The sequence below is a fragment of the Eumetopias jubatus genome, unplaced genomic scaffold, assembly GCF_037043125.1.
Source record: "Eumetopias jubatus isolate StellerSeaLion01/CBP00866 unplaced genomic scaffold, mEumJub1_p1.0 scaffold_5, whole genome shotgun sequence".
NCBI lineage: Eukaryota > Metazoa > Chordata > Mammalia > Carnivora > Otariidae > Eumetopias > Eumetopias jubatus.
In genome coordinates, this window is record NW_028274811.1 from 120,570,215 (window position 1) to 120,597,026 (window position 26,812).

The following is a 26,812-nucleotide window of genomic DNA, read 5'->3' on the forward strand; positions in this document are numbered from 1 at the left end:
AGCCACGTAGGTTAAATACACAGAAAAACTCCGATGGCAAGGATTTCCGATTAGAAACAGGTGGGCTGGGGATTGCAAGGTTTTTTTTGTTAATATTCTAAGGATGATTCAGGTACAGTCTTGGGTGGTGGCTGGGAGGAGGGAAGCTGAACTAGACTGTTCTAAGTAACTTTACTGTCCTGTGCCCTTTTCATCCTTCAACTTCAAAATACTCTAAGAAACCAGCAGCTGAATTCCTAATTAGGAGGATCCATCACTATCTCAAAGCCTCAAGAATGGTTATTAGCCTACTCAATTCAAAAGAGGAAGTGGGGTTTGGATCGAGTGTCTGCAATCACCATCTATTTCCAGCTAAGGGGATTCCCCCACAAGTGGAAAATGTGTGTGATGATCTCTTGGGGCCTCACTTTAAATCCCAGGCCCACGCACTACGTTCTAGAGCACTGCGTTCAGAAATAACTCCAGCAGGGCCACTCCTTTGGTGGCCCAGTAAATACAGGTGGGCTACTTTACGAGGTAGCTCTACCAATGTAAAGTCCGGGATCCAGTCAGGAAAGGAAGAGTGAAGTGACAGTGCCTCATATTTCTTCAGCTGCCCAGTGCTATATCTATATATCTGTATATAGATATATAATGTTTACCAAATCAGTTGAATGTGTTTGTTTATGCAAAAACAGTTACTTTGACATCCATGTTTATATATAAGAGATAGCTTCCCTTGGCTTAACCCCCTCACATCCTCGGGGAAACAGAGAAAGCAAAGTAAAGCAAAAACAAAACTATACTGACTCATTAAATAAGCATTTGCCAGTTGCCTACTCTACACAAAGCACTTTACTAGCTGCTGTGTGGACCTCAGGACACAGTACCTGACACAAGGCATTTGTATCCAAGAGAATGACAATAGGGAATCACTCCGTTGAAAATTTAAATCCAATATTGATTTCTATAAATGTTTTTACAGTGTCTATTGCTTTGTAAAAATAAATAATGCTTGCATAATTAAGTAGCATTTTAATAAGAATGATATCCCCCGCCCCCATCAGGCTTTGCTTCTCAACTACAAATTCGTAACAGAACTTTGAGGGTAGAGGCCAGGTTTTCCACTGCAAACTGCTTGGCCTTCATGGAAAATCTTAGAAATCATTTCCCTTTTACCATCGCCTACTGGAGGGCAGCTACTACCCTTATTAAGCAGACTAAGGTATCTCTCTTTATCAGTCCATCCAGCTGGTATTACTTTGAATTTGGTTAACAGAAGTTTTCTGAGGTTTTATAAATCTGTAGGGAAGGATGTAAAGGAGTATCTTCAGTTCAATTGGGGACTTGGTCTCACAACCTGAAATAAAATGCCCCCCCTTCTCCAAAAAGCCTTCTTTTTTATTTTCACCGACTTTAATGAATTTTGGCAAAGGTGTGAAGATAAATGTTTTCTAAGACATGACTGAATGCTGCATCTTTGAAAAGAAAATAATGGGAAGCTGAGTTAGGCATTCACCCAGAGAGTACGACTTGAACAGCTAAGGAAAGAATCCCTTGGCTCCCTGAAATATCCATACCATCTGGTGCAGGAAAACAGAAATGGCAACATTAGAGATTTATTCATTTGGGTGAGTCATGGTCCCCTATTAAAATGCTCTGCTCATACCCCTTAATTATCATATTCAGAATACTCAACAAGTTATACCTCAGTGTAAATTATTTTACCTGATTCTTTCCATGGGCCATCAGTTTGGGAAACACATAATGAGGTTTTGAGGTAAGGCTAAGGTAGGGACCTCTTTTGGGAGGGCAGGCCTGGTTAGGGATGGCAAAGGGATGCCCTGGCAGCAAGGACAATGGGAGGGTGCTGAGCCGGGCAGGCACGGGGAGGACAGGAGACTGGAGAGACTCTCAGAGAGACAGGTGTGCAGGCCTCGAGATGATGAAAACAACTGTGCCAGGGGAACCCTGCGCTCCCTAGCTAGCACGTCCAAGGTCTGGTGCAACAGCTTTCGATGTGCTTTCCCCACCCCGGGCGAAGATGGTGGACACCGAGGGATAGCAGGAAAGACCTGTTCTCATTCCTCATCTTCCCTCCCTTCAGCTGCAGCAAGAAGAACATCCCACTTGTAGTAAAAATGAAGCCGTTTAAAAGGCAAAGATCCTACCCACTGGTTCTGAAGGAGAAAACTAACCCGAGAAATGAGAGACCAAGGTTCACGAGAGCCCTCTGCCTCATACAGGGTCAAACGTTCACTTGGTGAACCAGGCAGCTGCCGCTGATTTGACCTAATGCGGAAAGCGTCTGCCCTGTTTCGGGGCCTTCTAAGTGCTGTCAACAGCCCACACGGCTCCTACAGACAACCCCGGACAATGTTACGGCTGTTTCCTGGCCTGCCAAAACCCCTTCAACTTGCAGGGCTCCCTGCATTCTTCTAAATCAGGGCTGGGAGCTAGTGCTGACTGGGGATGATTCAGTTCAAGTGTTTTTCATTTTGATTACAGAACTGTAGATTTGCCTCATGTGGAATGCTTCTACAGAGTGCCCCTGGAGACCCTGTGAGGTGGGTGGCCAAAGGGGAGTTCTGCTCTGCTCAGATTTTACTAAGCTGAACTGGAAAACAAGTCGCAAGGCTTACATCAGGGAAATCCACTGTGGTCCCTGCAACACCCCCACAGCAGTACAAAGAAATCCAACACAGAGGGCAGGGGTCCTTTTTCTCCTGTCCTCCTGTGAGCAAGCGGCTGTCAGTTCGTCAGTTCTAGGTACGCGTGTGCTAGGTTTCTTCTTCTTTTTTAAAGATTTTATGTATTTGAGAGAGAGAGAGAGAGAGAGAGAGAGAGCGAGCGAGCGCACACGCAGGGGGAGAGTCAGAGGGCGAGGGAGAAGCAGGCTCCCCGAGGAGCAGGGAGCCCGATGCGGGGCTCGATCCCAGGACCCTGGGTTCATGACTTGAGCCAAAGGTGGACGCTTAACCGACTGAGCCACCCAGGCGCCCCCTCTATGTTTCTGATGCTGCAAATCTTTAAGTTATCTGTTGGAATGTCAGTAACACGCCCCTATGGTTATGAGTAACACTGATTCTTAATATGAGAATTGCCTATTTTAGATGCCGGTTTATAGTCACATTCCCCACAGTAGAATTTAAGCAGCAGAAACCCAGGAACAATTTTGTAAGAGAAACTTTTTAACATTCTATAGTTGGTTTGCAATCTGAATATGTGGCAAAACCTGAGGAACTGTGGGTGCGTTTAGGGAGACAGCAGCTCCGGAATATCGAGTGGATTTGTGTTTCCATACCCTTGACTACATCTCTGTCACACTGCCAACACAGCAGTCTTCCCATAGCACACACTAGCCTTACCTTATAAATTCTCCCCACAGAAACACATCTTGCTTTCTGATTTTAATTTTAAGCCTCTTCAAATGGTTACAGATAGACACTTCTGGAATCTGTCTTTTTATTATTTTGAAACATTATGTGTCAAAGTAGACGTTGTCTATCGCTTATTGCTTTGGTTGGTTGTGTGTTCGGAATAGAAAAGCATATCCCCATGTGGACTGGCCCAGCTGTTGCTGAAGCTAGAGACTGACTGCTTCTCGCTCATTTTCACCTCATTTTGTCTCCCTCGGCATCCTAGTTCGACCAACAAGGGCGTCAGGCATGCAGCATGCTCCCCATAAACATTTATGAATGAATGAATGAATGAATGAATGAATGAATAATTGGTTAATGTTGCCTTTCCCTTCCCCATCTTCCCAATGACCTGCTGACTCCTAGGGTCCCCAAGCCATTTCACACATGTTTTCACCTCCAGCTGGCCCTCTCTGGCTCTGGTTTTCTCACCTCCATTTCTCTCCATCTGAACTTAATGGTCTTGGGTTTCCCTGGATCTTGCCAAGTAATGGAACCAAATTTGGTGATTTGCCATGTTTAGTTCGGGGTTTTGAAACTTGTTACTTATTCTAAGAATAATAACTCAAAGCAATCTTCTCCACCTTAAATTAAACCTCATGCATAGGTGGCTTATCAGCTATCTCACATGTAGTACAAATGACTTCTAAATATTCAGAATGCACTGAAAGACAGAATTAAAAAAAACCCCACACAAGTACATATGTGCAGGCATACATATGTGTGAACACACACACACAGGGAAAGAGAGGAAAGAGACACTACAGACTATTTTTTAAGATGATATAAAAATCCACAGTCCAGAACTTTTACACTTAAATGCTAAAACTATAAGCTGAGATATATTTTGTCTCATCTCACAAAATCCTAAAATAATATGAAAACAACAAGAAAAGAAGACAACTCTGAGAAGCAAGGGAAAGCAAATGCAAACTGCTGAGTTTTCTTCTTAGTCAAGCGTAATAACATGAAGACTGAAGAGTACAGAATAAATGTAGTTAATAAAACCGAAGTCTAAAGTCAATGGGACAATAAGCACAATCTCAAACGAACGATGACTTCAAACATTTGAGATCAGATGAATTTGATCCCAGATCCTGGAAACGTGAAATGGACCAATGAACTCCTGATTATTTGGGAAGAGTTTTGGAGGACAAAAACAGAAGATAACACAATGTTTGAATAGGCTTAATAGGTTGATTCTTAAAGCTATACCTTTAATCTCAGTCTCCCGCAACATTCTGGAATGAATTATTAGATGGTTTCTGAGTACCTAGAGAGGAAACAATAGGTCACCAACATGGATTCACTAAGAACAAATCATTATAGGAAATGTACTTCATTTCCTCTCGTGGAAGACTTATCTGTTGTTAGAGGAGTGTTGCTCATCTCATGTTTTTCAATTTCAGTGAGACCAGTGATGTAGTCTCTCATGATATGTTGTAAGTGGAATATATTACTGTGGCCTGAATAATTATAAAGATAAGTGAATTCACTGACAGTTAAACAAATGACCCAAGAAGTTAATTAGAGAATCCTGAACAGCCCGGGGCACAATCTTTACAGGTAGGTTACGAGGTTTTGAATTTGGTTTTGTGTAAAAGCTTTGGTAGAAGGCCAAAAGAAAAAAAGGCATGCTTACAGATTTACCAAATCCATAAATGAAAGAAAATTGGTAATGCTGTCATGGAGGAAAAAGGAAGAGCAGAATTTCCAATCTAAAAGATCTCATTAGATGCCATTAATAGACTAAAATGAACTCAAATTCTCCAAAATTAATTTGGAGAAGATATAAAAGTCCCGCGTCTGAATTTGAAATTCTCCTGCAAAAGGACAGGGCACTCCCCCCCTTTTTTTTTTAAAGACTTTATTTATTTATTAGAGAGAGAGAGACAGGGAGAGAGGGAACACAAGCAGGGGGAGTGGGAGAGGGAGAAGCAGGCTTCCTGCGGAGCAGGGAGCCCGATGCGGTGCTCGATCCCAGGACCCTGGGATCATGACCTGAGCCGAAGGCAGATGCTTAACAACTGAGCCACCCAGGCGCCCCAGAACAGGGCACTCCTTATCACCACGTGCCACTACCGGACCTCCAGCTGGCGGCCTGTGCTATCATAGAAGCCTCCCTGACACCCCCGGACACTGCATCAATATGATCCTGACTCAAGGCATCATCTTGATTTTGGAAGATGAGATTCAAAGAAGACAGAAAATTATTACTATTTTAAGCATACACACTTCAACACTGAACATCTTAGTCTCCCTGACTGAGCCCTCTTGGGCAAAGAAGAAATCCTGGCAAGGAGAAAACACAGGTTCATTCCCTTCTTGGAAGATTGGCACTAAGCCAAGGGGTTGCTCTTCCTGGGAGAGTATAACTCACAGCAAGGGGCAGACAGGTAACCACAAGGCATGATGGAGATAGTGGTGGGCTAGGGTGGGAAGAAGAGGCAATGGTGGATGGGGAATATGGTCCAGCTCCAGGGGAAGGCATGCTGGCCCTTGTCTAAGCTCATCATCTTTGGTTAGTTGTGGTTTCCATGTCCTGGGAAGGGGTCTGTGAGAACAAGTCAAGTCTCTGTTTCTTTAAAAAAAAACAAAAACAACAGCAAAAGCATCCCCCAAAGTTCATTTTCCCATATGAGAGAGAAGGGAGCAAAACCTTTGTCCCTGAACAGGAAGACCAGGCAGTTGTGTTTGCACAAGTTTCCCAGGGAGGAAGAAGGAGGGATCTGGACCGGTGATAAGATCACAGCTTCCAGCCTGAGTGGTTTCCCCTGATCCTCTGGTCTTGGGAGTTCTGGACCCAGAATTCAGGTCCCTTCTGGCTTTGACAAGGGAAAAATAAAATAAAGCCAAAAACAGAAAGGGGGAAAGAAAAGAAAACTTTCCCAAGTGACTGATCTCTGTTTCCCCTCATTCCTTCTGTCTTTAGTCCATCCATCCCCCTGCTGTGATTTGGAGGGGAAAACACCACTTCGGTGAGATCCCTAATATTCTCATTTCTGTGGCATCCCAGCCTTAGAGACCATGCTCAGAAAAGCATAACACTTTCATGGGATTTGTTTCCTGCTGTTGTTTTATATTTATTTGTTTTCAAATTACATACGTTTTCCAATGTATTCCAAATAAAAGGAATCCTGTTTAAGAATTTGGCTTACTGGGCTTACAAATAAGCCCAGGCAGAGTTCATTTTATCCAGAAGGTCCATTTTTTTTTTTTTTTTTTTTTTTTTTTTTTTAGTGTGCATCACCTTGGGGTTCAGTATTAGAAATGGTGAGACTGACCTCAAGTATCGGATAACAACTCAATATTTTGCCCCTCTACCTTTTTCCTCTTTCCATGTTATTTATAAACCATTTTTCCAACAAACTTATCTGCTATACCCAGTGCCATGTGTTTGGGCTTTTTTTAGCCATACATTTTGCACCTTCATTCAGCTTTGGCTGTAATCCCAGGCCTCTGGCTCAGATGTGCTTCATGGCCTGGCACGAAGGGCCCTTTGAGGTCAGTGGGGCCTTGTTAGGAGGGGTGAAGAGCAGGGAGCCTGGAAAGACACGCCAAAGGCACTGAAGGCCCGAGGGGGACAAGCTGCTCTTAGATTTTGACTTCCATTATGTTTTCATGCAAAAGGTTGGTGAAGACAGGTGGGCTTTGCATAGTGAACTCACCTAAAAGTGTACATGACATTCCTCTTACGTTCATCCTTTAGCTCCCCGGTTCAACTGTGCTATACTAGGACTGAGCCAACTTCCATCTACCTGTACAAAGAGATCCATCCATTAAAAAGTTAAGCCCATTTCTTAAGAAATAAGCTTCCTGATTCATAAAGCCTGTTACTATTGGACACATGTATACTTGGCTCTCAGAAAGCTTGGCACCCTCCAAAGAACACATCTCTTCTTTTCTTCTGAACATTTTCGCTGAAAATTCTAAAGTTGTGAGGAAGAGAAATAGGAGGCAGAGGTGGTTTGGGAGGTAAGCAAAGTGGGAGCAGGGAAGGCAGAGGAGGAAGAACAAAAGATCCCACCAAACCGAATGACTTCTGAGCTCTTTTTCTGTAGTTTTATACCAATAATAGCTGATATCTATTGAACATTTTCATGCCAAACAGGCTTGAAAGTTCTTCACACAGATCAAATCATTTAATCCTCACCATAAGCCTGTATGCTAGGCACCATTATCCCCTTTTACATATTGAGGAAACCGAGGCACAAAGTAGTGAAAGTGGTAGAGACGGGATTCAGATCCAGTCTATTCTCTGAACCACTCTGGTTTATCACCTCCATGTTCTACGGATGCCTATGATACTGGGCAGGCTCAGATGGCATTCTCTGCCTTTCAACCTTACTAACTCCACCCCTCCCCCCCTTCCAAGTTTGTTACAAAGATTACATTTGTACATTTATTTAGTACTTTATTCATCAATAAAATACAGATATGGTTATTCCTCAGAATCCTGAAACTTCAAATGGTCAAAATTTGGGGGACAAAGTTTTTTAAATTTTGATTTTTGTTTAAAGTAAGCTATGACAACAGTAAAAAACTGAAAAAGTGTGCAGCGAAAGGGGTAGAAGGGTGTGTGGCTATAATTCTTACACCCTGCAAGCTCACCAGTGTTGAGCTGTAGGAAGGAAGCACAGGAAGTTGCATGGAACATTCCAGAATGAGGGTCAGATAATGACTGACTGCCATCCTTCAGCTATCAAGTCAGATGTGCCCTATACCCGAAAACTTGGAACTCTCTCCCTCTCTCACACACACAATTAAATGAAAAACAATATGTCATTATTTACATAGGCATTTTTGTTTCACAAAAGGCTAAATCTAGGATTCCGTTAACCATGCTATGCCAGGGTAGTGCTTCTGTATAGGCTATTTATGAACCAGAAAAATCGTAAGAGAGAAAGCCAAATTGAGGGAATCATCTCATTGGAGTTCCTAACAGAAAGGAAGGCAAGCGTCTTTCATGCAAGCCCATGCAAAAGCCGATCCAACCGACAGCTACTGAATTTTGATTAACATGGTTTTCGTTTAACTATTCAGGGGTTTCAATGTTGCACAAGACTGTTTAATTGAGCCACACATGTCAGGTTATCCTGGGTTTACAGGGGCAACTGAGGCTCACAGTTTATTCACCTCACCAAGGTAGCAAAGTTTAAAAATGGCAGGAGGGCAGGGAACTGGAATCCATATCCTAATTATTATTCTTTCCATGCTACACTGTTCACACACAGGGTACAGTGTGGGTCTAGGACTTGAAGAAAATTCTCTTATCTACACGAGTCTGTATTTTCCATCATTACAGGGAAAAAAGGCAGTTCAGGTGTGTGTGCATGTGTGTGTGTGCACGCACATGTGTGTACACATTCCAGTTAAGAAGTTAAATAGGTTGTATGACAATATTCCAAAAATAATGGTCATCTATGATGGTAAGAAAAATACCAGCCAGATGAAATCTTATATTATTTGTGTTCCTTAAGAAAAAACTATATTAATAAAAGTCACTTACCAAGACATTAACAATCAAGGATAAAAGAAGAGTGAAAAACCATCACCACAAAAGGGGTAAACTCATGCTGGGCAAGTAATCATGAAGGATCCCGTGGGGGATGAGATACGTGCATGGACACACACACACACACACACACACACACACACACACACACGGTGTGAATCAGTGTTTGGCCTTGGAGTTCTGTCCTGGTTCATGTAGATAACTACTTAGTTTCCTCAAAGCCTGCAGGAGTATAGGGCATCTACCATGTGATAGCTAGTCTCAGCTTTGCACTTGCTGTTCTCACCTCCTGCCCAAACTTCCCCACCTGTCAAGTTCCTCGCTAAAAGATTCTGGATGCAAGAGTACTACAAATGAGGTATGGGGATTGTGCAGAGACACGCTGATTATTAAACATTCATTAAAGAAAACCTGAATGATTTTTACTATGGCTATGGTACCAGGAGACTTAATTTCACTTCCCATGAAAGTTATTATTTCTTTATTACTCACTAGAGGACGGAACAATCACCCCACATGGAAGCAGTTGGCCATACTTTCCAGAGTTCTAGTTCTGGCTTGGCCCCTGGCTGAGTGACATACCACAGTCTTCTCAAACTCTCTTGACCTCAGACCCTCCTGGGTAAAAGAGGGCTACTTCAGGTAACTCACAGGATCTCAGAGGGACACAAGGTACACACATCGCCTAAGTGTCCATTACACTGTTAATGCTGAGTTCATGTCAGTGCCTTTCACCTGGTGACTGGAAGCTTCTAAACTGTAATGATTAAAAAAAAAATACTTTCATTTCTTGCAAGATTTGGAAAACCCAAAGAATGGGGGAAGTAGGGATGAACCACCTTCTTTTGCAAGAAGTGGAATTTGGGTAAATTATAGAAGAAATGGGGAGGAAGAGGCAAACATATCCCAGGGATCATCTTTTGCAGGTAGATTTCTGAAACCTGGGAAAAAACCCTTAAAGAGATGGCGGGGTTACTATAGAGCTCTGCTCTAAATGTAAGATGTGTGCAAACAGTGTCCGAACAATTTTAGGCTAGCCTAACGATTCCTCTCATAGCTGTGGTCTGTGGACAACCCCATGGGGACCTGCACTGACCCCTGTGAGCTCACCCGCTCAGACTGGTCAACTGCTGGTGCTCCCATTTAAATATTTTGCTGCTTGTCAGCACCTCCACTAGAGGGCAGCAGGTGGAAAGAAGCGAAGTGAACGTGGATTAATGTGGATGCTTGGCAATAAGAGCTGTGGGGGGTGGTGCCAAGGGCTGGGGGTAAAAGGGGACAAGTTAACTGAGTGGAAAAGATGAGAGCCTGGGTAATTAGTGGTTTTCCGTTTCTAAGTGAAGCCAGGGATGGCAGGAGAGGAGTTCAGCATTAGTAGGAAGTTGGAGCAAGGTTTCCCAAACCCGTAATCTTTAGATTCATGTTCGAATTTTCCTAAAACAAACAGAAACACATAACATGCAAGCAAATTCCACATCACTCCAGATCTTCTGCCTCAGAAGCTCGAGGTAGGGAGCTTATGACTCTGTATCTTTCAAAAACTTCGCAGCTTATTCTGAGTAGCAGCTGAGATTGGTTCCCTAAAGATGTCTGAGGTCCCTTCCAACTCTCAGAAGACTAATTTCACTAACAACAAATATGCCTAAGGCAACCTTCCAAATAATGGTAAACTTGTCTATCCCTCTGGTAACCTGTCCTTAGAGAAAGAAAGGACAGAAGTAACTGAAACTGCTAGCATGGACCGCCATTTATGGTTTGCAGAGTGCTATTATAGACACCTTCTCCCTTAACCTTTGAATCCTCACAATAAGCCTGTATATTGGAAGATTTAAAAGCCCCATTTACAGTTAGGGAAACCAATTTCCAGCGAGGCTGCCTTATGGTGTAAGTCTAGAAGCCATGCCTGTTGACTACAGTTCATTCCACTCCATCATAGCAGACTGTACCTTTTCAGTTCTGTTCTTAACCTGGATTTGTAAACAATCTTTTCATCAAATGATTTAGTGGAACTCTAAGAATGATGGCCAAGTCCAAGTTACATGCAGAAGAGAAATAGAGACAAGGCAGGAATAAGAGAAAGCTGGGATGGCAAGTCCAATAGACCATCTCTGTATCTTTTGGAGCTCCAGGAAGCAGAAGGAAAATAGTCAGTGATAATTTGTGAGCAATAAAGATGAAAGAGGATGCATGAATCAGGGCTCATGCTTCTGTGGTCGGCCTGCCCCATGAAAGAGCAGAGTGATTTCATAAAGGTCTGGTCTCAATCTGATTCATACCTCTCAAAATCTTTCTGCTGTTGCCCTCTCTGCCATAAGGGTGCCACTCTGCATGCACTTTAAGACATTTCCAACTTTTCAGTGTCTCAAAATAGATTTTCGAGTAGATTCCACTAACTAGGTCTAAACTACGGAGGAATGCAAAATGGAGCAGAATCTTGCATGCTGGCCCTACTCCTGCCAGTAACTGTTGGAATCTCAGGGAAGTCACTTAACCCTTTGGGCCTGGGCTTTCTCACCAATGACCAGAGGGTTGGTGCTGCAGCTTCTAGACAGACCATGAGGATAAGTGTTAAATTATTTTGGATTGGTTTCTAACATTTAAAACCTAGGAGATTCATATAAAATTGAAGATCAACTTTGGGGTACACTCCCGTGAGGAACAAATGGTGTGGTTTTCCATAGACCCTTCTAACATACTAGACAATTATTTATTACTCTTATAGTCTATCATCTGCCTCACCCACCCTCATGCTCTCTGCAAACACACACATACCCTGTAAAGAGAAACCCCAGGACAGCAGGAGTTTTTATCTTTCTTATTCACGGAGGCACTCCAAGCACCTAGAACCATGCCTGGTACACAGTAGATGCTCAAAAAATATTTGTTTGAAGGAATTTGTGGCAACTTTATGAAAAGTATAGTTTTCTCAAGTGAGGGAAGTGGAAGACAATCCGCTCAACCCAGAAATAAGACATGAATATACCCAATAAATTCCTGATTTGTAAATCCTAATACAGACTTGGTTTTCATGAGCTGCTAAGGACTATCAATATATGGTTATGCTTATACGGTGTGTTTGGTTTCTTATACATATAGCCACATTGAGATTAAAAAACAATGTCGGTCAAGTTTTCACAGGCATTCTGAATGTACCACAAGGTGCACCTGCCAGGTGTTTGTCTCACCTGTAATGCTTAAAGAAACAGCACGGCATGGTTATTCTAAAGGCATGTGACAGGTAGCTCAGTATGTGGAATGTTCTATATTAGTGTAACCTTAAATATGAAGATTGATTTCTCTGGTGGTAAAAGGCAGGTCTTAAGACCGATGAAATCTAATCTCACACCAATTATATTAATTTCAACAGCTGGCTTTGCAGTTACCATACTCTCCCATGCTTCTTTGAATAAATGCTCACAGATGGCTCCCTGTTCGCTCCACCAGCCTTTCATTCTCAAAGTGGTGGAGGGAGAAGTGACAGGAAACATTTGCTGGAAGCATTCAGATGTGACTGTGCATTCATGGGGATTTGTTAGCCGATGTTGATGTCGTTGTGTTCCTCATAAACAAGCCTGAGTGACGGGCTTTAAGGGTGATCTTCCAAAACAAATGTGACTCAAAACCATTAGTGCAGCCTATGCTATAGCTACCAACTCTTGTTCTAGCCGACCTACGAGGACCTCTGGAACATGCAGTAGGGGATTTTTCACAGGAGAGGTTGAAAGGGGGAAAATGCTGCAGCCGTTAATGCAAATGTGGCTCCATCAGGCACACCAGCTTTTATACGGAGTTCCCTGTTCCATGGCTATTTAATTTAGAACATCTTGGAATAAGTTTGGAAATTCTGGTACTTTTATGGTGGTCAACCCTACCTCCTTGGTACTAGCAGGTGATTATTTAGGCAGAATTATTTCTATCTAAATATACAATGTCAGATTTAGAGGATAAAACAGGTGTTCATGACGCTGAGAATGTTTGCTTTTGAATCAACAGACCGAAAATTATTAAGGTCCATTTGAAGAATATACTCAGGACAGAGCTTGCTGGTATTTCTTCTAGTGCTTCTAACATTTGTGCTCTACTGAAGGAAAATCTGGGTTGGAGTTTTTGGCTTTTTTATTTTTGTTTGATAGTTTGCTATCACTGGAGCAAGCTGAAAAAAAGATGGGAAAATAACAGGTGTCTGTGACAACTTCAATTCTTAAGTTGCTCATTTAAGGTTTCTTATCATTTTAAGAGTAGCCCTAAAAAAATGATAATACCTTAATCTGTGTTACACACTGACTGTCAGCTGGCACCTTAAATACTTCTGGCAAAACTGCATAAATTTATGACATTGAATGAAAAAGAATTAGTCAATTAGTAATTACTATCACAGAGCTTCAGCTGTGCAGTCCAACTGGTTTTCTATGGTTTGGGTCAAACGCAGTCCTTTCTTTCCCGGGACTCCCACAATATTTTGTGCATATTATCTCTATACATTCATTTTGGATGTCTCACATGACCTCTCTTTTTCTTTTAACCTCTTTGTTTACTTGGCAAACCCTAAAGCCTCTTAAGGTCCATTTATTGGTGGCTTCCAGCACCTGGCCCCAAAATACCTTAGATGAATGAACATGTGAGCCAGTGAAAACATAGAGATGTAACCAAACATGGAAATATTTTATTTTTAAAAGTACTTCAACATGCTTTATGTAATTTGACTCCCAGAACAATCCTGGGCATTATCTGTTCAACAAGCTATCACCAGACCTGGACCAGTGGTTCTCCACAAGGGGGCCATTTGCCCACCCCCCAGGGAGTGCCCACCCATGTCTGGAGATGTTTTGGTTGTTACAGCTGAGGGTGGGAATGCAGCTCCTACCACCTGCTGGGTAGAGGTCAAGGATGCTGCTAAACAAGCTGCAACGCATTGGATGCCTCCCATCACTAAAAAAATCATTTGGCCTATAAAATGTCAATAGGCCAAGTTTGAGAAACCCTCATCTAGGCCCTCGGTCTCTGAAAACTAGTGTAACTCCTGTCTAACAATATTTTTCTGATTAAGTATATCCTGTAAGAAGTTACTTAGCATACCATATAAAACTACCTCTTGCACTCAGTCATCTTCCTCAAAACATACAAACAACTAGCCAAAAAGCATGGGAAGAGCAAGTTCATGGTTTGATTCCTAATTGCTGAGCCAGGAATGTTTGGTTTGCTAGCTCTGTTCTTTTAGAAAAAGCACTTGGGTATAGTTAGTACCTGGATACTTCCATGCATTTCAAGAAGAATGAATTCAGAACATTTATAAGTTCAGCTGTTTCTTACAATGGCAAGTGAATTCTACCTTTTACCTTTGAGAAAACCATACCTGAGTGCGTGGGAGTCAGCAGGAAGTGATGGTACTATGGAGAAATATAGAGGTAACCAGAAATACACAACGGAGTTATCTTTCTATAACTTGCAAAAAGATTCCCTAACTTAGTAGGTGTAATAGAGTAACACATGTAGATCTTTAATAACTCAGTCTCCAGCAATAAACTACAGGTTTTGGTAAATATCAATTTCAACAACGCAGAAGACCATGGATCAGGGAGAATAGAGGAACCTTAGGGATCATATTACCCAGATTTTCCGCCCATTTTTATTTTTCTCAATTATTTATTCACATGAAATCATACCTGGAAACCCACTGTGTAAAATCAAAATGATTTATTATATGAAGCTGTGTTTGAACAAGAATACGGCACCAGAGTGCCTTGGCAAGTTAGCTCCACACTCCCACACCTTAATCCCAGCCCTCTCTGACCTATTAATTCATCCTACTTTGGGATAATTAGACTTGGCACAGAGTACTTTCTTGAACATCAACCTAATTGTCCCTGTTCTTCCCCTTCTGAAGAAAAGGTAAACAAAGACAAGATTAGGCTTTACTGAAAACCTAACTCTTACAGGGAACCATGCCACCTCCTTAACATGCTATCTTGTTTAATTCTCATGGATAATTTTATGAGCAAGGATTATTATCTTTATTTTAAGATGAGAAACGGAAGTGCTGAGAAGATCATTTGCTGAGATTTCCAGACTTGAAACAGGTTGAGCTGAAATTCATACGTGCATATGTTTGATTCCCAAAGTCTATATTTATGGCATATTACTTTGCCACGCGATAAAAACAGAATTGGTCGACTTATTTCACTTAGCATAATCCCCAGGTGATAGGTATGAAGGAGGGCACGTGTTGTGATGAGCACTGGGTGTTATATGCAACTAATTAACTGTTGAACACTGCATCAAAAAGTAATGACGTACTATAGGTTGGCTAACTGAACATAATAAAAAAATAAATACGGAATTGGTTCAAGCCCTCCTCAAGATGATACATTTTAAAAACAAACATCTTGCCATTGCCCCTTCATCACCCTCAGACTGAACATCACTAGTTCCTTTCACAGGATCTCACGTCTACACCATTAAGTCTGTTTTGTCCTGGTTTGTCAACATCCTTCTTAAATCTTGGTGTCTGCAACTCACCAGACTCTTCTAGATATGTTGTGGCCAGTGCAGAGTCCAGAGGACTGGCGCTTTCCTTGTTCTAGATCCTCCGTTTCTTTTTCTAAATTTTTATTTTTTATTATTTTTATTTATTTGAGAGAGAGTGAGAGATCACGAGCAGGGGGAAGGGAGAAACAGACTCCCCACCGAGCAGGGAGTCTGATGTGGGACTCGATCCCAGGACCCTGGGATCATGACCTGAGCTGAAGGCAGACGCTCAACCGACTGAGCCACCCAGGTGTCCCCAGACCTTCCATTTCTAACAAAGCAGCCTGAGTTTCCTTTGGCAGCTACAATCAGAATAGGTTAGTTACCTATATTTGCAATGAACTAAATAACCAAGTCTTTTACAAAGGACTTGCTGTAAGCCAGGAATCTCACATCCTTCAATCGTGAAGTTAATTTTCTTAAACCTAGACACAGGACTTTACATTTATCCCTATCAAATTTTATCTCGGTAGTTTTGGCCCCCTACCGTAGGCCGTCAAGATACTCTGAAGCCTACGTCTGTCATTCAGCACATTAGCTACCTTTAGCTTTACGTTTGCAGATGTGATGAGCCTGCCTTCCTTGTCTGCACTCTAGTCACTTATTAAAAAAAAAAAGCCCAGAAGAAGAAGGTCTATCACAAAGGACTGAAGGTAGGGCTTGGTAGGAGGGAATCTGTTCCAGAGTACCACATCCATATTTAAGAAATAATAGAAAACATAATTTTGGAGTTGAAAGGGACAGATTAGATATTTTTTCTCTGAAAGTTCTACTAATAGACAACCAATTGAATTTAGAGAAATTAAGAGCTTTTGCCCAGAACCAAAGAGCTGATTACTGATAGAACTAGATTCATAACCAAGGTTGCTGATTAATTAATGATATTTTCCCCCCCCGACACTATTAGATGGGATCACTAATGGCCAAGAAGACATTCCAAATTTGGTTTAAATAGTTTCTTGATACAGTTTTTCTTTTCCGACACCTTGCCCCTTTCTCCTAAGAAAGCAACATAAAAAATTCCAATGAACTGAAGGCTCTTGTTCTTATAAGCTCAGTTTCCCCACCACTGACTTATAGGTACAAGTCCTTTCAGAAGAATGGCATAAGAACAATGCTCACCCAAACATAAGTCCTATCTGCAAAATAGGGTATGTTTGTCCTATGAAAGGTAAAACTTTGGGTAAGGAAGGGTAGATTTAGAAACAGCCAAAAGTATATGGCAAAGAGTGTCTGTGTGTAGTCTAACCCCAGAAACATTTGGTAGAGAGAGGAGACAGATTCCCTTTACTTTGACGGCTTCTGCATTCGTAAAGAATACGTGAATACCCGTGAATAATACAGAAGAGAAAACCCAGAGTTGATTTCATAAGCAGTCCTTGTACCTCTCTACAACAATGAGGGGAGAGCCGTGTGGATGACAGGACTGGACAGCATGAGAGGGTTCAGTGACCCAGGAGGTACTTTTCACAGAGTTTTTTCCAAAGGAGAAGGGGTGGTTCCTGTCCCCATGAACTTTGGCTACTGATTTAGCCTCAGGAAGACATGCCCATTTGTTTTGAGAAAATCACCCACACCTCATCAGCTGTTATATCAATTTATATATAAATATATAATTTATATTATATATGAGATAATTTATATTATGTATATTATATAATTATAAATTATAAATATATCATTTATTATAGAAATAATATATATTATATATTATGTAAATAATATATATTATATATGAAATAATGAGGTCTGAGTACTGCATTAAATGTAACGACCCTGAATCTAAAGGCTTTACTGAAGTAGTTCCTGGAATCACTTCCTGTCTTTTTGACATAATATAACTAAGGTTCTTTCATAGGCTGATCAGGTAAACCAGCAGCCTCCAGGAATGAGATGAAATTCCTACAGAGGTATTATAGTTAGTTAGCCACCAGGAGAATCCTAGTACATGAGAGGCAGTGTAGTGTGTGCTCTGACTGGACTCTCACTTTTGCCCTCATTAGCTTTGTAAACTAGTTAAGTAATTATTCTTGGTTCCTTCCCTAAGGGTAATAATGGAACTTCCTCTTAGCATTGCTGTGAAGAGTAACTGAGGTAACAAGTATAAGGTACTTAAACTGAAGCCACTCAGGGGGCCTGGGTGGCTCAGTCTGTTAAGCATCTGACCCTTGATTTTGGCTCAGGTCATTATCTCAGGGTCATGGGATCGAGCCCCACCCCGTGGAGCCCCCAAGTCAGGCTCCATGCTCAGCATGGAGTCTGCTTGTCCCTCTCCCTCTGTTTCTCCCTCCACTTGTGCTCTGTCTCTCCCTCTCTCTCCAATAAATAAAATCTTTAAAATATGGAGCCACTAAAATGCTTCTATGTAATTATTGCAGTGAATTTGTTTTAATTTGGTGTCTCCACATCCCTAGTTCACCTAGTAACTAACCTGGGGACCCGGTCTCATTCCTCCTGACATTGTGTCTGCCACACAGCAAATGCTCAGTAAGTGTCATTGACCTGAACTGACTTGCCCAGTATCACTACCAGCATCAGAGTTAACTCACTACAGACCCACTTGCTGACTTGGTCAAATTTAATTTTATTAAAAATACAAGAACTAGAGCACTAAGGTTTTTTTTAATCAAACTTCTACTCTGAACATTCATTGTAAAAACGATAAATACAGAAGTATCTCATTTAATAGAAGTGTATGCTACAACATTGGTTCTATTGTTGAAAACATCTTAAACATTAGAATCCTCTTCTCAACAGTTTTCCGAAGACATTACTATAATTGGCTTCCAAAACTTTCTTGCGCAACTGCACTGCTTCTTCTAGGCATATATTGTCACTCATAAATGGCAGAGCTGCATTTCAAACCCAGTTCTGACAAAGTTCAAGATCAATACTCTGAAATCCCTAATCTGGACTGCTTCTCCTCATGATGAGAGAAGAAAGAAACAGGAGTCTGATACGACTGGTACAGAGACTTGCTTACGGACCCTTCCCCCCAAGCAGGTTCTCTGTAGGTTCTGCAGGTTGTAGGTTCTCCATAGGTTCTCTGGGTATCAGCCAAGGCCACCTGATCAACCTCTCCTCTTCTCAGGGAGTTCCTCCCTGGGTTCCCTCAATCCTCTCACAGTCTAAGCTTCTGGCTGATTGCTGCTGCCTCAAGGAAGCGATAGCCAAGGCAGGATCACAGCACCAGAGGGACATCTTGCCAAAACAAATCAAATGCAAATCAAACTGGGCTCCTACCAACTAACTACAGTTGAATACCCACTGTGGGCTGAGAGGCAGCCGGTCTCATGACAGCCTGGAGTTTCAGTCTTTTCCTTCTACCTTCTGCTCTGAGGCATCAGTTGACCCTCCCCACACCAGAGGCTCTGACTTTGGATTCATAGCAACCTACTCCCAACCAACATGTTGGAGAAATCCCTAAATTCAACAGGGAAGAGTATTTTAGATACACTTCATGCTAAAGAAAGTGCTTCATAGTCTATTTTTCCCTCAAGGTAACTTTTTTTAGACCTAGGAATCCAAGTTTTTAGCACCCATCCATGGAAATCAGACAAGACAGTCAGGGCATACAGAGAGTAGCCACACTTCTGCCTTTCACATTCATAATGGCTATAATAAACATGAGTTTGACACACAGATTACAGCCAGGGTATGCACAGAAATTAATCTAGCTCTTCTATTCCTCAATCAGAGCTTTCCCAGGAAGTCAGGCTTAATGACAGCAAAGGGTAGGAGAGTTAGTCAACTGTGCTTATGAAGTTCAGAGCAAACATCCAGAGAATATGGTGCTGGCACAACTCACATGGGCAGCTGGGCACAGTCATACACCAGTTTGTAAGCCAGCCAGGGCTGTCGGAGGAGCATGGCCCCTTGGAGACTCTGCTGCATTCTACTCCTTGCTAGATCTGGCCAAACTGCCCTGATGTGGAGCAGGGCTCTTGGACGGACTCCTGCCCATTTCCCTGTTCTCCTGCTCCTGCCACAACACATTCTTCCATCGCCAGCTATTGTCAAGAAAAGCATGGTGCCTTTTGCTCCAACCAAGGAAGCAGCTGGGTCAACGGCTGGGTAGAGGAGAAGGGAGGATATGTCCTAAATGTTATGCAGCCACAAAATGGTCCTTTCCTTAAAAAATGACCTCTTATTTTTGGGGAGGCCAAGGCTCCCCAAAGTACAGAGTGGTCAGCATCACCAACTAAATATCCAATGATGTGAATCTGCTAATTCTTACACATAGCACATGGCTGTCCAGAAGTCAAATGCTCTAAACATGATTTCTGGTTCCACAAATTTGCAAGGTTTTACTAAAAGGTCAGAGAATACAGAAAATACCAGTTTTTTCATATTCAGAGATTAAGAAACCAAGGATTTTAGCAATATAACTTTGATTTTTAATTCTGAGGGCTTTGTACTTCAAGATGGGTTCTCACTGGAAAATTGGAAAGACCTGATATTTAAGGAAAGAAACGGGGAAAACTGATCCAGTTTTCCATATAATCTCTAATCAGAGTTTTTGTAATCTGAAGGTCAATGTCCAAAGGGGCAGAGAAAACTTGGATTTGGGATCTGCAGGTCTCATAATACCTCTCTCTGTCTGTCAATATTTGAGGTGATTTAATCAGGTAGGTGGGACACAGATGAATGTGGTATCAGAGGTTTGGTGCTGGGTGACTGGTTCTTTCAATGCAGGATATTAGCCAGTGGCTGGTGCATGGGGTACAGAGTTCAGTTACTTGGAAAAAGGTTGGCAAGACTTAGGAAGGGCATCGGGCTCTTAGGCATCAGTGCATACAGCAGAGTTCTGGCCTTGATGGCATCTGAACTATACAGCAGAAAAACGAGATCATTCCATCCACAGAGAAAGCCCACAGATCAGGGCTGAGGGTAGGGCACAGGGATGCTTGGGGCTTCTTGAGGCCACTAGTTCTAGCTTCCATAGCTACACGGCTATTTCCAGACCCCTCCCACCGGAAGGGGGTCCTAATTCAGTCCTCTGAGATAACAGAGCACTAGTAACAACTGTGGGCTGTGACTGGAGACGCGGTCAGAATTTACATTCTGATTCATTCATTCACTCCACAGATCAGTGAAGATCTACTCTATGTGTCAGAGGGCTGGAGGAGGGGGGGGTACAGGGACAAACAAAACCTCCTTTCTGGATGTTAAGGTTTAGTGAGTTTTAAATCCATGATACTTTATTACACAGGGTACACAGGGGTCACTTTGCCAATCATTTGAAAACAATTAAATTGCCCATTTCAAGCTCGGTCCTGACTTTGTCACACAACTTGAAACACAGGTGTCATTACAACCTCATTTAGAAGAGGGACGCAAAGCAAATGTCACTTCTCCTATGCCCTGAGCCCACCTCCTATTCCCACCCCTTTGTCCAGCCTGTTGGGTGAGAGATTCTACTAACGACATCCTGAAACATTTCCTCCATGGTTGGGACATGATCCACCATGTTCTAATAGCTGCAAACCTGTCAAGAAAAAGTAATGAAGATACTGTAATTAGTGAAGGTGAAGGCTCAAGGTCAGCAAGGTGTTATATAATAGAAACAGAGATTCCCAATAGATATATCTGGGGAAATCCTGTGGGTTCATTTGAACGGGTTTGAGAAATACGGACCAGAGAAAACTCTGATTTGCAGCTGACGCCAAAGAAGGGCTCCAAGCCCCTGGGCCCTGCAGCCTGTGCACTAACCACCAGCCAGGGCAGCACAGAATCCTCTCTTTGTATGGTCACTGCATCAGATTTCAAAGTGTGTTTATGTTACACATCATTACCGCCTTTACGCTGCTCACTACAGATCACGAGAAAGCTTCTCTTTGGGTTTGAGAATGACACTGTTGACAGCATTATGTAAACACCCAGGCAAGTGCCAGAAAAACCCAAACAGGAGGGTGGAAGGTGAGGGTCGTAGCTGCTGGGGACTGCCTGACAACAAGTGAGAAGCACAGGATCTGGGTAAGCTGGCGGGTGTAAGCAGCAGGGGCGAGGCCTTACAAGATACCTTCGTTGATGGCTCTGAAATGCCTAACACTCTTTACTGTATAGAGAGTAAAGTTAAGGTTTAAACAGAATTAACTCTGGGAAAGTAACTCCTTGACTTAAATTCACAGAGAGGACAAAATCACTGGCCACAGGTTCTTTCCAAGAGGCTTTTCGAGGGAAAAGGTGCTGGGTGGTTGAGGGAGGCTGGGTCCCACGTCCTGGAGGGCGAACCCAGGCAGAGGCTGGCTGGGCGGCTCCCAGCTGGGGCGGACGCCTGTGACAGCCAAACCCGGGCTAGCCTCCAACCAGAGGCAGAAAACCCGGTATGTCCCTGAACAGGAGCTCTGGCTACACATCATATCCATCATGTCAACCTCGTTCCTGTCGACCCCGTGAGAGGAGCCCCAGTTTAGGCCACTGAACCAAAGTGGTGGGGAGACGTTGTGCATACCAAGACTGGCTCATGCCCAAAGAGTTGGGGTCCGAGGTGGAAGACTAGAAGTGCAGTCGGTCACGGGCATGCGTGAATTAACATTCAACGTTCGCGTTCTTCTTCGGTGGTCCCAGTCCTTTTATTTACTCATTAGCTGAGGCGCAAACCTACTCACTCGCCCTACCAGCTGCTTTGCAGGGGTGAGTCACTTAGCTGCGTGCAAGCCTCACCGAACCCCAGATTCTGCCCAGCGCAAAGCTTTGCTGCTGCCAACTTATCCAGCATATACTTTATTGCACTCTGTGAGGTCAGTATAGAGCCTGGTGATGATACAATATCTGGGGTTGGTATGTTCCAGGTCTCAGGATAGAGTCATGCATGTCCAGAGATGGCACAGGGAGGGAGCCAGGCCTTCACCCCTCTGCGGACCCTCGGGGCACAGGGGCCTAAGCCATACGCCAGCCACACTGCGGAGGTGGGACGACAGCCGTGGGACCCGAGCGAGGACGGGCAGGAGTGTTGGGAAATGGCCCACGGCTCCATCAGTCTCAGGACGTCTCCTCCCCTACAGAGCTGCTCCCTGCAAGGACTACTTCATTGCTAATAGGCTGAGCTGTGTTCTGAGACTTCACTGTATTAAAAGTGAGTCATTGCTGACGTTGATAACGTTAACTACAAAGATGAGAACTTAGAAACGGATGGAGGAAGAAAGCTCTGACAGTTCCTGAAGTCAAAAACCCACACGTACTTGGACTCCAAGTATGGGTGATTCTGGCTCCTCAACATCTCTGTGATCCATCTATTTTTTACAATGGTCACATTTATATCATCTCTCTCCTGACCTATTACAATCATCTTCCTCTACATTCATCTCTCTCAAATCCACGTTCATCCTATTGCCAGTATTATTTCCCAAGTGAAAACCTAACAGTATTATTACCCTGTTTAAAACTCTTTAATAACCCAAGGGGATCACAATTAAATGATGTTTACTCATCTGTCTTCTCTTCTGTAAACCATGGGCTCTCTAAAGGTAGGAACATAAATTTAAAATCCATCCTTGAATCCAGAAAAGTGCTCAGTAAAAACCCGATGAAAGACTGTTTTGTGTCACCATCTGCAGAGGTCTGTGCTCATCTCCTCCACTGGCAACATTCCAAAAGATAAGGCCAGGGGCTCCTCAACCTGGCTGACTATGCCCTGCTGAACTCCAGTGTCAAAGTGGTTTGTGATCCCGCGAGGACTCAGTGACACAGGGTTGCTGATGTACATACAGGGACTCAGGCCATAGCATGAGAATAGACTGAAAGATTTCTTCTTGTTCTTGGTGACAGTAAAGACTGCAGCTAAAGGTCTATGGTGGTTTTTTTTTTTCACTCCCAGTGTGAATAGAATGCCTGGAACTATTTCCTTCTTGAAAACATGTAATAGGCACACCATTTACTGTTTACCAACTACAACCATGAATCTAATACTTGCTTGATATGTATCTTCTGTGTCTTGGCAACCTCCCAGGGCTCTGTGGAGACCCACTGGAAGCGGGTAAGGCTTATTTTTTAAAAAAATACAATGTTCCTTCCACTGGGTCATTATTTCCTATCTGTTAGCAATGAGAACAGAGGTGTCTTCCCCCCCCCCCACATAAGTGCTGTATCAGTTTGCACAGGTTTATAAAAAATGTTCAAAGAGATACCAAGAACATTATTTTGAGGATCCTGATTCCTTTAGGACATGGCATCTCACTCCTAGGGTAAATTTTTACCTTGACTGATACAGAAGGATGTGGTACCTTTTAATCTTTGGAGGAACTAACATTACGGATGGAAGACAGAGAGCACCTATTAGAAGACTTGAACTAACACAATGGGGCACATTTTGATGTTGAGTTCTCATTAAATTTCCTATGGGGCAATTAGACATAATGAAAAATCCTCGGGGCAGTTTATTTCTAACTGCTCATCTGCCCCAGCAAGAAAAACCCTGCCCCAGGCTTCAAGTGCCAACCTTCCCTAAGCATACAGACCTGTCATCCTTTACCATCTCGTGGGAGACTCTACTCCAGGTCATACCTTCCAGATCCCTTATTCCGCAGTATCACCTCTTTCCCTGGCCAAACTGAATTCAAATGAATGGCTGGTAGAACTACGGTAGTGTTTTGTTTTGTTTTAAATCCTTACCTATATTTTCATTCTGCCTTATACAATGGGAGAGAACATAAAAAAAAAAAAATTGGCTACCATTCAGAACTGGCAGAGAAAGAACCACATGGCCCCTGAATGCCATCTGAGATTCAAGCCATGTTATGTCATGTGATCACCTTGGCAGATTTCACCAGATAAATGCCAGAACTGGTAAACACACTCACATGTGTGCATGCTCATGTTCAAACATGTTCATCTACACCTCTTTTTTTAAAGATTTTATTTATTTATTTGACAGAGAGAGAGAGGGAGAGATAGAGCACAAGCGGGGGGAGGGGTGTGGGGGCAGCAGAGGGAGAAGCAGGCTCCCCACTGAGCAGGGAGCCTGATGTGGGACTCGATCCCAGGCCCCTGGGATCATGACCTGAGCAGAAGGCAGACGCTTAACCGTCTGAGGCACCCAGGTGTCTCTCATCTACACCTTCTATGGAAACATACTCATCCGTAACAATAGCAGGCCATTTTAAGGTAGAACTCGAGTAGCCACATAATCCAAAAGAATTTGGGTTAGCCCACTAACTTAAAAAAAAAAAAGGAGGAGAAAGAAATGTTTTCCTTTGCTAAATTACTTATGTGTAAGTACTGGTAGGCTACATGATTTGTTTGCCGTAAGCCATTGCATTTTCTTATCTCTGCTATCCCCAAACAGACCAAGCAAACAAAAAACTATCAAAAAGCAAAACAAAAAGCAAACAGAAAACGAGTTAATGGTGTTTTCTCCACTCTCCTTATGGAGTTAAAGGTTTATGTCAAAGCTAAAATGTCAAAGCAGCTGAAATAGATGCTCTTTGCAGACTCTAGGTCTAAATGTAACTTGAGCTCTCGCCTTTAGCTGGGGATACATTTTTAATTTTCTTTAAAGATTTCCTTTGCCATACTTTTCATTTCACAGGTTTTTTAAATTCCTCAAGGCTTGCCCAGTGGAGTGAAAGCCACCTTAATGAAGAAAGTAGAGATTAAACCACCATGACTTTGGAACAGCCGAGGATCTCAGCTGTAATTGTTTGGCTCAGAACCAGGGTCTAAAACCAGCCATGGGAAAAGCTGCTGAAATGGAGCCTGCAATTCTCTCCATGTTTGACTTGCATAATGTTGACATTATAACACCAGAGAGACCCAAAAATATTTCAAACAATTATGACTTCTTTTCTATAAATATTTTTAAATTGCTTTAAACGATAAAATAACATATTTTACCCTTCTTTTTTTTTTTTTTACTCTGGTCGCCCTCAGCAGCTCACTACTACAGATTTATTTTTGGCTCAAAGGTCAGGGAGGACATCTTAAGGCACTACCTCTGCTGTTAAACTGTGTTTTCCAACATGAGTTGCCCAGTGAGTAGGGGAATCAGCTACTCTTAAAGCAACAACTGAATGTGGGGTTACAGCATGGGAGAAATAGTTTATTTCTTATGTTGATGCCCGAGCCAGGAAAACAAATCAAATAATCTTTTAAAGACAATCTTTTAAAAAGTCTCCCACCCCTTTATAAGCACAGTTTCCTTTTTTGGACAGAAAAATCCTTCTTCTCATTCTCTTTCATTACTCTTTCCTTTTCCAGTTATTTCTGCTATGAGACATATGTTTGAGTGTACTGAGACTTCTCCATGAGGAAGGTGGCATAAAAAAGGAAGGAGAATTATAGAGACAGCCAAGGAACTCATGAGTTCTGAGTACATTATTCAACTATTTTCAGTTGTGTCTTCCTTCAAACTTTGCCAAACGGTAATCACCCAGAGCGTGAGAGGTGAAATTTATTTGAAACCTGCAATTTCCCCTCTCAGAGAATATGATTCAGAGACCTTAATTCTGAGCTCTGGAAATAGGGGATGATATCCTTAGTCACAGACGAGCAGAGTGATCAGTAGGTTAATAACCAACCCTCCAGTGCAATTGCACTATCTCTCCTAGGACCAAGAGACTTGGCTTGCCTTCAGTATAAATGCCCTCAGCATGATTTCCAGCATTTATTTTTGATGTGCAAACATTAGACGCCAAAATTGTATTCCTCCTAAAACATCCACAGAAAAGTCCTCCTAGCTTATGATTTTAAAGCTAAGACAAGTTTCCTATTTGCTGTTACTTAAGAACTTACCTCTTTGAATTAAATCATCCAAAGAACTTACATTTAACAAATAGAGTTCAGTGTTATTTCAAAACACTGGGGTGGGAATGGGAGAGCAGAACTCACCTTCACTCCCAGAAACAGCATTGCCTGAGCCTGCCACTGCCAAGGTCAACAGCAGCTGCCAGAGATCCATACCTGTAGGACCTGCAATCACACAAAAAAGAATATGATAAAGCCAAAGCAGACCACTATCATTGCATACTGTTTAAAAACTGGCTAAACCATGAATGAGCTGACATGTGTGTCAGTTCTCAAAGGAGTCCTAGTACATCTTTCATTGCCCCAGAGTCTCGTATTGTTGTACTTTTCATGAGGGCAAACAGTAGGTTTATAATAAATTCTACTTCCCATGGGTGCTTGCCTCAGGAAATAACAAGGACACTAGCGATTTTCACACCCTGGCCAAAAGCCCTAGAAGCACCTCACCACAAGGTGCTTCAATAATAGGGCCAGTGTGGTTTCACTTTAACTTGATCTGGAAATAGAAAAAGTCGTCAGCAGTATCACCAAGCATAGGGCCTTGAGCTGGACAGGCCGTAAAAGGAAAAACACAACAACCCGCTTGTAATAGGAAGACTTCTCCAGTGTGTTTCCCAGTGAATAAAAGAGC

General features: G+C 42.5%; 1 protein-coding gene across 2 annotated transcripts in view; it reads right to left on the bottom strand.

Annotated features, from left to right (window-relative positions):
- The window catches only part of GHR (growth hormone receptor), a 134,201-nt gene extending 107,851 nt beyond the window's left edge, over positions 1-26,350 (bottom strand). The window contains exons 1-4 of one of the 2 annotated variants that reach the window (XM_088023699.1): positions 26,266-26,335; positions 20,338-20,351; positions 11,761-11,765; positions 6,683-6,701 (exon numbers count right to left, since the gene is read on the bottom strand). In XM_088023699.1, the coding sequence (XP_087879825.1) occupies positions 6,683-6,701; positions 11,761-11,765; positions 20,338-20,351; positions 26,266-26,335 (108 nt within the window). Of the gene's footprint in view, positions 1-6,682; positions 6,702-11,760; positions 11,766-20,337; positions 20,352-26,265 lie in introns of both variants that reach the window. The other variant, XM_028097994.2, reaches the window with a different exon arrangement.
- Positions 26,351-26,812: the final 462 nt, after the last annotated feature.